This window comes from Typopeltis vanoorti, chromosome 25 (assembly GCF_054136105.1).
Source record: "Typopeltis vanoorti isolate ZY-2024b chromosome 25, IOZ_Tvanoo_1.0, whole genome shotgun sequence".
NCBI classification, from domain to species: Eukaryota; Metazoa; Arthropoda; class Arachnida; order Uropygi; family Thelyphonidae; genus Typopeltis; species Typopeltis vanoorti.
This window is the reverse complement of record NC_143573.1, coordinates 17,423,456-17,436,704: the sequence shown is the minus strand read 5'-3', so window position 1 is coordinate 17,436,704 and position 13,249 is coordinate 17,423,456. Positions and strand designations below refer to the sequence as shown.

General features: G+C 35.1%; 1 protein-coding gene across 2 annotated transcripts in view; it reads right to left on the bottom strand.

The window, feature by feature from the left end:
* LOC150092575 (dual specificity protein phosphatase CDC14C-like) overlaps positions 1 to 13,249 on the bottom strand; it is a 301,512-nt gene that overhangs the window by 49,133 nt on the left and 239,130 nt on the right. For both annotated transcript variants that reach the window (XM_090414344.1, XM_090414345.1), the window contains exons 10-11: positions 11,989 to 12,127; positions 320 to 611 (exon numbers count right to left, since the gene is read on the bottom strand). In XM_090414344.1, coding sequence (XP_090270470.1) covers positions 320 to 611; positions 11,989 to 12,127 — 431 coding nt within the window. The remainder of the gene's footprint in view (positions 1 to 319; positions 612 to 11,988; positions 12,128 to 13,249) is intronic.

Genomic DNA, 13,249 nt, shown 5'->3' with positions numbered 1-13,249 from the left:
AAATCTGTTTTTATATCCAGAAATACAGAATTTGCTAATTCTCATATTACAGCTCATAGGTTCAGTTGTATTACACTGCTTTATTCATTAAAATAAATATTCACATAAACATCTGAAAGTGTATTTGATTTCTAAATCATATTATGAATATATTACAAGATGATATAATTTTTTCCATCTTTTAAAAGTTTCAGAAAGGATAAAAACTTTTACAGTTGCTTTAATATAATGAATGATAATGATCTGAAGCAGTCCTTCACAACTAATGAAGGATGCACTAGTTGATATCAAGTTAGATGATAAATAAGTTTCACTTTACCTTTAAGAAGTCTCCTTTTCCCCCATCTTTATCATTCAGGTGTAGGTGGTCTACTTGTGTAATTATCTTACAAACACCGCTTGATGAATTCAGACCTTCAGAATCACCCTTCAGTCTATTTTGAGTTTCACTTTTTTGGTTTCCATCTTGTCCTCCATTGAGCAACAGAGAATCAATAAATGCATCTTTGCTCTTTGTCCTTTTGTTTATAATTTTACTCCTATTATTATTATTCTGGTGGCTTTTCCTGAGTCGATAAATGTCACCCTGAAGCCAGAGATATGATTGTTTCCTATATTTTTTTTAAAGAAAAAGAAAAAAAAAATTAACATTATTCCTTTTATACTCAAAACACATTATGCACAGTGCGATCAAGATTAATTGACCTAAATGGAATGGATGAATATAACAGAAAAGTTTGGTTAATATAACAAAAGAAAAAATGCACTCAAAAGTATACTGTGTAACCCAGATGCGTGATTGAAATTCAAACTCATGTAGCTTTCCTGCATTAGTCAAAGTGCAATGTATTGTTGCATTCCACGAAATGAAACATGTATTATATGAAGTATCTGATGAATGATGAACAGATTTAGTACAGGACGGTATTCCTTGGTTTCTGTTGCACTGAGCAGGTATGCATAGCATTTCTGAAGTTTCTTTGAATTTCCAGACAAAATAGTTATAGCTAATGTATAGCATTCCTGTTTTCTGCAAAAGAACAGGATCATCATCATTCACTGATGTGCCAAACTGTACTTATATTTTCTCTTCTTTTTTGAATCAACTTTTCTTTATGATACCTGTCTTCTCTAATAACTCAAATAATTCCTCTGTTCCTTCATTACTGTTATTTTCAGTGAAACCAGAGGCACTAATAAATCACATCTTCTGGTTTCCTATTTTGAAATGTGTACATAGCCTATGTGAAATAGCCTATCATTCAAGAAGTTCATGTTTAGTGTTGAATCCAGTCAATTCTCATTATAGCAAACATCACAACAAATTGTTAAAAAATCCTGACTAAAGCTCCATAGGTACACCATGTTTTGCTAAACAAATTTCATTATAACAAACTATCCATTAACAAAAAACATTTTTGTGGTCCATATGAGTTTGCTAAAGTGAGAAGAACTGATTGCACTATATATAGTTAATCCTTACTGCCTGATTAAAATTGCCTGAATAATCTTAAAGTTATTATTTAGAAACATATCACCTATCTTTTTCATCTCAGTAACATCAATTATATGAGGATATTACTATAATTTTCCTGTTAACTCCCTCCATTTCTGTTCCAAGAATGTTTTTTATATCGGTGTTTATCATCAATTCAGTATGCTGGTGACTACCTTCAATATCTAAGCTCTCCGTGATTGCCCTGGTTTCCTGATGAAAACAGCAGAAGCCTTGTTTAATAAAGCAATGCTCCAGCATTGATCTAACACATCAAAACAACAAAATATTTGATTATAATGTATAATCATAATGTATGAGTTGTTTAAGCAATTGGCCAATACAGAATACAGTTTATTCTGGTAGATAGATAGGCTTATATGTTGGTTACTCATAACTATTATTTTTCAGGAAATAACGTATATTAAAATATTAATTATAAAAAAATGTTGGAAGTTTATTTTGCACTTGGTTAGACTATATAATAAATTTAGTTTAATCCTTTATCCAAGTGTGAGCAAACAAAGTTTGTGCCTGAAAATATCTTCAGGACTGAGGCAAGGTGGTGCATCTGTAGGCAAATTGTAGCAAAGGTGGACCAAGCTCTCATCACTCCTTGTCTCAGTATCTCCCACCATGCAAAGCATATCTCCTTGCAAACATGTATAATGCTATGCATTAAGGGAAGGGCCACTACCCAGACCGGTTTCGACCTTCATTGAGGTCTCGTCAGTGGGAGGCAGGCCCAGAAGTGGTGACACTAAGACAGAAGCAATGGAGAGGTCATATTTACCTATAAGAGGTAAATATGAGACAAGGAGTGATGAGAGCTTGGTCCACCTTTGCTATGAGTTGCCTACAGATGCAGCACCTTGCCTCAGTACTGAAGATATTTTCAGGTGCAAACTTTATTTGCTCACACCTGGATAAAGGATTAAACTAAATTTATTAATTAAAAAAACTTTAATTAATACTTTCTTATATTTCAAAATGTTGTATTGTCACACTGCTATTATCAGGGATCACAAAAAACAATGATATGTGCATGCATGCACTAACACTGGGCAAATGTGGCTGAAGAAAGGCAACCAAAGTCAGGCCTAGAGTCCTAAACATTCTACAAACAGATAGAGGGGACAGCCAAAATTCAACTCCTTCATGGATACCTTTGAAGAAAATGCCTTAAACTGCTCCACATAAACCCACTGTTTGGCTATGCCACATAGATGATGTCTTTTCCATTTGGCCAAATGGAAAAGACATCATCTATGTGGCATAGCCAAACAGTGGATACCTTTGAAGAAAATGCCTTAAACTGCTCCACATAAACCCACTGTTTGGCTATGCCACATAGATGATGTCTTTTCCATTTGGCCACATGGTCTGGATATGCTCCAAAATTTCTTAACGCATCTAAACAATCCAATATCCCAGGATCAAGTTTACTTTAGAAAAGGAAAACAACAACAGTCTCCCATTCCTAGACACTATGATTACATGCCAGCCTGATGGATCCCTGACATTTTCCATTTACAGAAAACCTATACATATAGGTAGATACATTCACCAGCAGTTACCTCCCCCTCAACAATATAGGTTATAAAAACCTATATAACAGGACAAAATTAATCAGTTCTGATATAAGTGCCCTAACTACTGAACTTGACCATATCCTCAACATTTTCTTAGTCAATGGCTACAATCCATAAAAAATCAAAAAAATAATAAAACCCTGTACCTGCAATCCCTCCAAGCAGAGATTACTCAAGTTCTATCACCATTTCATACATCTGGGGCACATCTAAAAACTGACACAAATCCTAAGGATATATAACTTTACAACTAATTACAGACCACATAAAAAATTGGCATCTTTTATCTGTTCCACTAAACACCAGCCATACTCCATAGACCTAGCAGGTGTCTACCTGGTCCCTTGCAGTTGCAGACTGTCCTAGTATGGCTAAACAGGCAGGACAACCAATATCAGAATTTCTGAGCACAAGGACTACATCCGTTTCCCCAATACAGCTACTCACGACTTGCTGACCATGCTTTGGCCACCCAGCACAGGATATGCTGAAAGAAGGCCACTCTATTACACCACAGCAAATACAAATATGAAAGGTTATTCCCTGAATCTGCCTCAGCCCTTCAAATTTTCCAAACATAAACAAATTTGAACACATGAGACTACCCTGAAATTTGGGAAGTATTCATCCTAAGACCTTCAGTCCAATGGCTAAGACTGCCCAATTTAGCCCACTAGGAAACCATTTAGTATTCTAGGAGTGACATGGGTTGCCTTTCTTCAGCCTCCTTTGACCAGTGTTAGTGCCAACGTGCACATATCATTGTTTTTTGTGATCCCTGATGATGGCAATGTAACGTTGCTGAAATATAGAAAAGTATTAATTAAAGTTTTCATAATTAATATTTTAGTATACATTGTTATTTCTTGTTAAGAATAGAGTTGAGTTGAGTTGGCTAAATTCTAAACTGCCAGGCTATCCCTTGTTTGTTCAGTGTTCACAATTGGATAGCTACTAAAATCTACTCCATGAGAAAGTAAGGACTGTATAGAAATCATCTGAAAATAAGAAATCAATCTGAAACCACTTAAAATTAGCTGATCAGGTATGGTATGCCATAAACAAGTCTTAGCAAGTTGTACACTTGCTAAGACCTGTACAACTTTTTATACAACTTTCTAACAACTGTTAGAAAGTTCTATAAAAAGTTACATGTTTCCAACATATTGCACCACAAACCAGCTGAACAATACATGTAACTGACAGGAATATCACACTATGTAGATAAGATTAACTACTCCTTTGACTTGGATCACAATTTATATCCTTCTCAGCATATTCTCCACCAGTTTAGAGATAATGAGTCAAGTATTTTATACCAATCTTTTTTCACCATGACAATCAGTCCAGTCACATAACAGTGGCATGTTGCATTGTCATGTTGAAATAGACATGGCTGTTTGGCAGAACTCCCACGATCAAGTGTTGACCATTCATCAGCATTCATCCTTCCAGAGACCACAACCTAAGGTTGGAGTATGTACCAGGAGAAACAACACCAAAGCCACTATCCCTCTCCAACAAACTTCACAGGGGAGATAATCTACTCAGGGACAAGGTATTCTCCAAGCATCTACCCCATCCATACTTTCCATCTCAATCAGTAAATGGATGTAGCATAATTTTTCATTCCATATCACACTCTTCCAGTGCTCTGGAGAGCAGTCACCATTTTCTTTACTGAAGTCTAGGATCTTTACTAAACTCTAGGTCTGTAGGTTTCCTTCAACAGAAACGGAGACCATGCAGTTCATTACAGTGTCCTAATTTACTACACATTTGAATAAATCCTGTAGAGACTATTTGACTTCCTGATTGAGTGCTTCCAAGCTGGATTGCTGTGATTTCCAAACCACCCTTTGGTCTCTTGGTGTTAGTGACCTAAGTGTTACTTGGCTGAAGTGGTTAGCCTCCATAGCTCATTTGGTATAGATGAAGCCCTTTGGTTGGAAAGACCTGGGTTCGATTCCCGTCCATGACATGAGGAACTTTATCTGGTCTCTTTTGACTAAAGATGAGTTAGCTGGTCTCATATGGAGGTAGAGGATTTTTTCACCTGGAAACTTGAGTTTTTCGTCACTCAGAACAGGCAAACTGGATCGTGCATATATACATGGATCTACAGTCATAAAACACATACTCAGTCCCTCATTAGGAGGGCTCAACCAGTCCTAAGGGACAGTTGAGGAAAGGGGGGAACCCCACACAAATAAGATAAGACACACACACACACACACACACACACACACACACACACACACACACACACACACACACACACACACACACAGAATACACATGTACAGCTGAATGTAGAAGTATTAAAATTTTTTCTACTTGGTTATACTATAAATTAAAGTTTCCAAGAAATGATATCCTTGGTTTAATCCTTTATCCAAGTGCAAGCAAACAAAGTTTGCGCATGAAGTAACTTCACAAAATAATGAAAATTCTACAAATCATAAATATTTTTATTATTTGTAGATAGCCCTGTAGATAGATAGCACTAATTATCACCTAGCCAAGAAATTAACATCAACACTCAAGGAGTTGGTAGGTCATACCCCCTTCTATATAAAGAACACACAACACTGTATAAATAAAATTAAATTCATAACACCTGGCAAAAATGATTTATTAGTCAGTTTCAACATTTCTGCCCTTAATGTCTCAATGACACCATTCTTCTCCTACAGAACAAATTTCCACCCAACATTACGGCCCTCTTTGTCCACGTACTAAGTTCCGTTTAATTCGTCTGGCAAAATAAATTTTACCTACAAAAAGAAGGTACGGCCATGGGCTCACCACTTTCCCCCTCCCCCAATTGCTAACTTTTATATGGAAGCTTTTGAGCAAAGTGCTCTTGATTCCTTCACTCTAAAACTTACAGTGCGGCTTAGATACATTGACGATGTTTTCGCTACCTGGCCACATGGGTGACAAACATCAGACACATTCCTTAGCCACCTGAACAAACAACATCAATGCATACAATTTACTATCAAAATTGAAAATCAGAACTCACTCCCATTCCTGGATACACTGGTCACCCATCTTCCTTCAGGCAGTCTATCTTTCATGGTCTACCACAAACCGACACATACTGGCCAATACATACATGCTAAATCATACCACCACCCATCACAAAAATGGAGTCATTAACACCCTAAAAAACAGAGCTACAACAATTTGCTCTAATCAGCAAGCTCTTAAACAAGAATTAAAAATTATGCAACACATTTATAAATAATGGCTATAACAAAAATACTATTAATAAAGTTCTTCATAAAACTTCATCAAAAAAGAATTCAGATTATAGTAAAACCATAGCCATTCCATATATTAAAGGGTTATCAGAAAAAATCAACAGAATCCTACACCATTACAATCTAAATGCCACTTTTAAACCACCTATTATGAATATGTTTTTTAATTTTATAAATTAAAAAACATATTCAATTCCTCTATGGATCCTTTCCTCCTATTGGCACATCCTGGAGTTTATTGCATCTACTGCATAACTTACCTTAAATTTTTTTTGATTATATAGAGAAACCTGTGGAGAATTCATGACCAAGTTTAACACACGTGAACCACAGTACTAGGTTTTTGTATTACATAAATATTTCGTCCTAGGTATCTTAGGACATCATCAGTACAGTAAGGCAACACTAAGAATGACAAAAGAAAGGGCTTGTACGTACAAAGGAATCCAAATTGCGTGCAGTGGTGCATTGTGGCCTGAACTTAAATTAAATTAAAAATAATTACAGTTAAGTTATTATTTTACACAATTTTGTATGACAATTTCCCATACTTTAGGGATGGCAAGAATATTATTGCGGTTTAGATTTGGTTTGCGGAGTAGGGCTTCAGCACTTTCTTTATATAAACGTTCATATTTATATGAAGATCTGTGTAGAAGTTTTGTCTTTTTCCAATGGATCTTGTGGTTTGGGTTTTCACTCCGTGTTTCAGGCCTGATTTATGTGGTTTGATGAGGCAGATATGATCTTCATGTTCCAAAATGTGTTTAAAAACTGATCTGTCTGTCTGTCCAAAATAAGAGAGTTTACAGGAGCATGGAACGTCATATACAATAGGTAGTAGCATAGGTGAAAGTTTGTCTTTAGGCGAGGGTAACAAGTTTTGGATCTGGTTGATGGGTTTGTAATGGCAGCAAGATTGTATTTCTTTTGAGAGCCCTTCAGAGATGCCTTTGATATAAGATATGGGAATCCTATGGGGTTGTTCTTGTCGAGGTTGAAGTGCAGAGAAATCACTGATGATTTTTTGAGTTGTTTTGAGATTGTAACCATTTAGAGTGGCTGTGTTTTTTATTATAAAAATTATAGAACTAGAAGCAGATTTGTCAAACACATTAAATCAAGAATTGCTACAAGTGATTATCAGTGTCTCAAAAAACTCAAGGATCAAAGCTTTTGATAAAAGCAATATTAACCAACAGAAAAAATACCTGAACCTGTTAAATCGATCTAAGAAAAATATCAATAAATTACCGACTGAAAAATGAGTGGTAAACTTGTCCAACCGGCCACTAACAGAAGATGAATTAAATGTTCTAGCAAGAGGCCATAAGTTTGCCATTCCCCCTAAACGTCTCCCATATCTAGATTTCATACACAACATTGAAAGAAACATCAAGCACCTCCCCAGTATTGAAGCCAATAAACTTCATTTTGAAATAGCAAAAATAATTTTTGATGCCAAACCTTCAGTTTTAAACATTCAACCATCAGAATTGAAAGCTCTTACCTCCTTAAAACATAATAAAAACATAATCATCACAAGAGCCGACAAAGGAAATACTACAGTGGTTCTTGATACTGTTTCATATGACTAGGAAAATGAATCTACTACTCCGAGACCAAAATACTTATGCAAAACTGGACATGATCCCACAAAAAGACAGCTAAAGAAACTGAATCTACTACTCCGAGACCAAAATACTTATGCAAAACTGGACATGATCCCACAAAAAGACAGCTAAAGAAACTGAACAAACTACTCAATAAAACAACATTGTTAGATGAAAAAACTTCAAAATTACTCAAAATATACCATTCTAGACCTCCGAGAATAATGGTTTACCTAAGCTTCACAAAAACAACGTCCCACTCAGACCTGTCATTGATTCAATTAGCAGCCTGACTTACAAGTTATCAAAATTTTTATCAAACCTTCTCCCCACATAGGCCATTCAACCTCTTCAATAAAAAAACTCCACAGATGTTCACACCACAATAAAAGACATCAAACTGCTGACATTTTAATATCTTTTAGCTTCGACATCATCTCTCTCTTCACCAATATCCCCCATAAAAAAACTGTAGACCTATTAAATCAAAAATTTCTGTCGGACATTGTTGAACTGTTCAAATTTGTTATCACTTCTGGTTACTTCACATGGAAAGGAAAAATCTACAAGCAAGAGGAGGGAACAGCAATGGGATCTCCCTTGTCACCCAACTTGGCAGATCTGTTTATAGAACATCTAGAAGAAAACATCCTTACATTCAAACCCAAACCAAAACTCTGGCTTCGATATGTCGATGATATCTTCGCAGTCTGGAGTCATTCCGAACAAGAGCTACTTCAGTTTTTAGAAAAAATCAACCTTCTTCATCCTCGCATCAGATTTACATTAGAAAGAGAATCCCCACAAGGCATCCCCTTTCTAGATTTACACATCCAAAGAAAAGAAGATGGTTCCATCTCCACCTCTGACTATCGCAAACCAACATTTTCAGGCCATTACATTCACAATACTTCAGCTCATCATCCCTCTCAAAAATTTGGCATCATTAAATCATTGGTAACCAGAGTACACGGATTATGCTTCTCTAAAACAAGAATTGGAAATAATCAAAAACACAGCCACTCTAAATGGTTACAATCTCAAAACAATTCAAAAAATCATCAGCAATTTCTCCGCACTTCAACCTAGACAAGAACAACCCTATAGAATTCCCATACCTTATATCAAAGGCATCTCCGAACGGCTCTCGAAAATTATGAAGATATACGATCTTGCTGCCACCTACAAACCCATTAACCAGATCCAAAACTTGTTACCCTCGCCTAAAGACAAACTTTCACCTATGCTACTACCTGGTGTATAGGACGTTCCATGCTCCTGTAAACTGTCTTATTTTGGACAGACAGGCAGATCAGTTTTTTAAACATTTCGAAACATCAAGACCATATCCGCCTCATCAAACCGCATAAATCAGGCCTCACTCAACACGGAGTTGAAAACCCAAACCACAAGATCCATTGGAAAAAGACAAAACTTCTACATAGATCTTCGTATAAATATGAACGTTTATATAAAGAAAGTGCTGAAGCCCTACTCCACGGACCAAATCTAAACCGCAATGATGTTCTTGCCATCCCTAAAGTATGGGAAATTGTCATACAAAATTGTGTAAAATAATAACTTAACTGTAATTAATTTTAATATAATTTAAGTAATTTAGTTCAATTCATGCTGCAACGCGCCACTGCATGCAATTTGGATTCCTTTGTACGTACGCGCCCTTTCTTTTGTCATTCCTAGTATTGCCTTACTGTACTGATGATGTCCTAAGATGCCGGACAAAATATTGACGTAATAAAAAACCTACTACTGTGGTTCACTTGTGTTAAACTTAGTTACCTTATATTGGTGAAACTGGACATACAATCCCTATACGTAAAAAAGAACACAAAAGACACATTAAATATAACAACAGTTATATTTAAACGTACCTGCTCTTTACACCAATACAAAAACCTGGTATGAAAGAATATTTAAAGAAGCCTGCAAAATTCTGATTAACCACCCTAATATCAACAATAATGACTGCATGAAAATTCCAAGAATCTGGATGGCACATATTCAGCCTACTTAATACTTAGTACCTAGGACTTTAAGCAATCTTCAGCCAGCATTTGCCTTTTGAGAGATACTTGTGGCATTATATGTAGGAATTATAGACATGTTAATGCAAGAATATTTTAATATTTGCCAAATATTTCAGTCTGAAAATTACAGACTATCTTCAGTTTCTACATAGGAACCGTTTTTAACAAGGTGGAATACCAACAATTGATCATTCAAAAGTAGAATGAGCTGCGTGATGTTATATTGCTAAGCATTAAAGAGAGAAAAAACGAATACATTATAGTTATTAATTCACAATTTCAATCTTAATTTATAAATAACGTTAGACTAATGTAGGAATTAAAAGTCTCAATTAAAAAAAACAAATTAATTAATGTGTTATCCTGATTAAACTTTCCCATATTTCTGATAAGGATATACAGTCATTTTGATTCAAGTTAGGGCCCTGAAGTAAGGCCTCACTTTCTATAAATCTGAATGCCTATTTAAAGAAAGTGCTGAGGCCTTACTTCAACACCTTAACTTGAATCGAAATTATTATATATCCTTATCAAAAATATGGGAAAGTTTAATCAGGATAATACATTAATTAATTTAATTGAGACTTTTAATTCCTACATTAGTCTAATGTTATTTATAATGTTATAAATTAAGATTGAAATTGTGAATTAATAACTACAATATACTCATCACTCTGATGAAATTTTTCCTCTCTTTAATGTTTATCAATATAACATCACGCGGCTCATTCTACTTTTGAAAGATCAATTGGTATTCCACCTTGTTAAAAACGGTTCCTATGTAGCCACTGAAGATAGTCTGTTATTTTCAGACTGAAATATTTGACAAATATTAAAATATTCTTGTGTTAATGCATCTATAATTCAGCCAGTATTGGAAACTATTCCATACCAATTGGTTGAAATTATATGTATAATCATGTTTTTAATATATATATAAACATGTTGCCCCCCATCCCAATGTAATTTTGTAACCAAGAGATGATGATGATAATAATAATAATAGGACTCTAGCATTGATGTAGTCAAGGTTTTTTTTTTTTTACCAGAGGTCAGGCCAATAATTGTTGTAACAGTTGGTCAGTAACTTTAGCAAACCATGTAGATTGTAGTGCAGCTTGTTTCTCTGTATATAGTGCTCCAGAAAATGACCTTGATATGAAGGTCAAAACGTGGAGTGTTGATTTTGGTTTATATTAAACTAAAGTTTTACTCAAACATGGTAGTTGTCTCAATAATTTTCCAAAATGTAACGGAATAAATATTTTTCTATTTCTAACATAAGTATTATTCCATTACTGTATAATAATTTTATCATTAAGAATGAAGGTGTGCAAGTTGCAAAATTTAGTTAAGTAGGAAGGAAGGGACAAGACAGTTACTAAGTTACTAAAGGGTTTCTATAAGATTGACATAAAAGAAATATTTTGATACATGACAGAGAGAGAACTAGAGGTCAACCCCTAGGAGTTGTGTAAGAGTGTGGTTAGTAAGGGTGGTGTGCAGACTAGGTTTTTTGGCTTGCAGAGTGGTAAATGAGTGGAATGGATTGCCAGAAGTAGTCCTGAGTGCCAGGCAGTAAATGAGTTTAAGGAGAGGTTTATTTATTTGATTTTTTTTAAGGTCATAATGCGCAGGGCACAGGTTGCAGCAGTACATATGGTAATTAGTTAGTAGGACAATCACAAATACCCATGCCCTTGGCAGGATTCAAACCTGCAGCCTCCTGGCTGGAGAGTAGCTACACTAACCACTCAGCCAGCCAGGCCAGCTTTAAGGAGAGGTATGTCAGGTACTCTGTGTATATAAGTTAGTGCGGATCTCCTGGCATAGAGAAATCTGTATAATAATGACAACAACTCATACAATCACATTTTAGAGAATTTTAAATGTGGTTCAAATAAAGAAACTGCTAATTTCTGACACTTGAAATTCTAATGATGATGCTGCAAATGAACAATAGTAACTTACTCTTCCAACCAAAGCTGCTGATGACCAATTATAGAGCCTGGCCTGCATATTCTTATCCAAGCAATAGCTTCTGCAGCAGTAAAGTGGAAGTGTTTCATGATATAACAAGCAATTAGTGTTCCTGTTCGACCTAAACCAGCTATAATAAGAAAAAGAAATGAAATAATTAGCTAATGAGAAATGAAAATTATGCTAAGTTTAATATAATTTTATCATATAAAAGAAGCAAACTTTGGATATTAAAATAAGAAAGCATTATAAGCTGACCTCATGAAATTACAAAAACTGCTGTAAAGGCATTTTTGTGAGAAAATAAGATGAAAATATGGCAAAATTTACTGTTATGTATTATGAATAAATAAAATTTTCCTCATAGTTGAATATTTCAAATATAGTTGAAAGTAGGCTACTTTTACTCTGCAAAGTAAATAAAATACTGTACTGATGTCACTTATCTGTAAAGAAAATGTCATTAACATGTCCTAAAATTCTGACCCAAGATAAATTTTAACTGCTAGTTTTCATTCAGTTAGCTTCAGCTTGGTTTTACAGACTACATATCCACATTTCGTAAACTAAATTTTCTAATAGCAGGTAGCTCAACTGATATTAGATTCAGTAACATTAGAAAATTAAAAATTTTCATGTTTATGAGGTCTTTTTATACCCTGCTTCATACCATGTTTCATTATAGGTTTTCTAAGAAAATATTTAACTTCTGATTTCTGTATTATATTCTCTTATTTTTTATACATAGTTAATTATTTTCCTTCTAACTGCAATAACTTATAGAGATAACATAAATATTAAAAACACATGAGCCAAAACACTGTGACGACCCAGCCAGTTTCCAACCAACCAAATGGCACACAGTTGGTCAGAAACAGGCTGGGAGTGGTATCCTGGTATAGGGATTGCTCTAATGGACATTATTAGGTTCTCTAATCCCCACCAAACATATCCTGATTGCTAGTTCTTACCTATAGACTGTTTTGGATCAGGTATTGCTCTGTATGATGACAATGTAGCCCAATGGATCTGAATTATTCTACCAAGACAGCTCCCCAATGTCACAAGGCCATCATTATGCAAGCATGGTTTAAAGAGCATATCAAAGCATTCTGTGTGCTCCCCTGCACTAATAATATATCAATCTCAGTGCATCACTTGGTTGCTGATTACTGGGATGTTTTTCCATCTAGTTAGTCCAGAATACCCCAGAAAATCTTCTGTGGTCTAGTGAAGCCAATACCAAGATGGG